General features: G+C 47.0%; 1 protein-coding gene across 1 annotated transcript; it reads left to right on the forward strand.

Annotated features, from left to right (window-relative positions):
- Positions 1–6: 6 nt before the first annotated feature.
- On the forward strand, positions 7–721 carry LOC147820336 (protein NLRC3-like; the record flags this gene model as incomplete). The annotated part of the gene is made up of 1 exon (XM_087172182.1): positions 7–721. A coding segment is annotated over exon 1 (701 nt), but the record flags the coding sequence as incomplete, so codon positions are not given.
- Between the last annotated feature and the right edge of the window lie 34 nt (positions 722–755).

The raw sequence follows: 755 nt of genomic DNA on the forward strand, positions 1-755 counted from the left end.
ATCTGGAGAAAGGAAACATCATGTTCTACCAAGAAGACCTGGAGCAGTGTGGTCTTGATGTCACAGAGGCCTCAGTGTACTCAGGACTTTGTACTGAGATCTTCAGAAGAGAGAGTGTGATCTTCCAGAAAACAGTCTACTGCTTTGTTCATCTGAGCGTTCAGGAGTTTCTGGCTGCAGTCTACATGTTCCACTGTTACACCAACAGGAAGACAGAGGTCCTGGAGAACTTCCTGGGGAAACAACATGTTGATTTAACCCTGGATGACTTCCTGAGGTTAGCCATGGAGAAATCCCTCCAAAGTACAAACGGTCACCTGGACCTGTTTGTTCGCTTCCTTCATGGCCTCTCTCTGGAGTCCAACCAGAGACTCTTAGGAGGTCTGCTGGGTCAGACAGAGAACAGTCCAGGAACCATCCAGAGAGCCATCAACAACCTGAAGAAGATGAACAAAGATGATATCTCTCCTGACAGAAGCATCAACATCTTCTACTGTCTGATGGAGATGAAGGATCATTCAGTTCATCAGAAGATCCAAGAGTTCCTGAAGTCAGAGAACAGATCAAAGAAGAAACTCTCTGAGATCCACTGCTCAGCTCTGGCCTACATGCTGCAGATGTCAGAGGAGGTTCTGGAGGAGTTGGACCTGTGGAAGTACAACACATCATTGGAGGGACGACAGAGACTGATCCCAGCTGTGAGGAACTGCAGAAAGGCTGGGTGAGTCCAGACATGATCATTATAATTATTGATC

Source organism: Seriola lalandi, unplaced genomic scaffold (genome assembly GCF_002814215.2).
Source record: "Seriola lalandi dorsalis isolate HSWRI2012SDOR001 ecotype SW California unplaced genomic scaffold, Sedor1 jcf7180001966629, whole genome shotgun sequence".
Taxonomy (NCBI): Eukaryota; Metazoa; Chordata; class Actinopteri; order Carangiformes; family Carangidae; genus Seriola; species Seriola lalandi.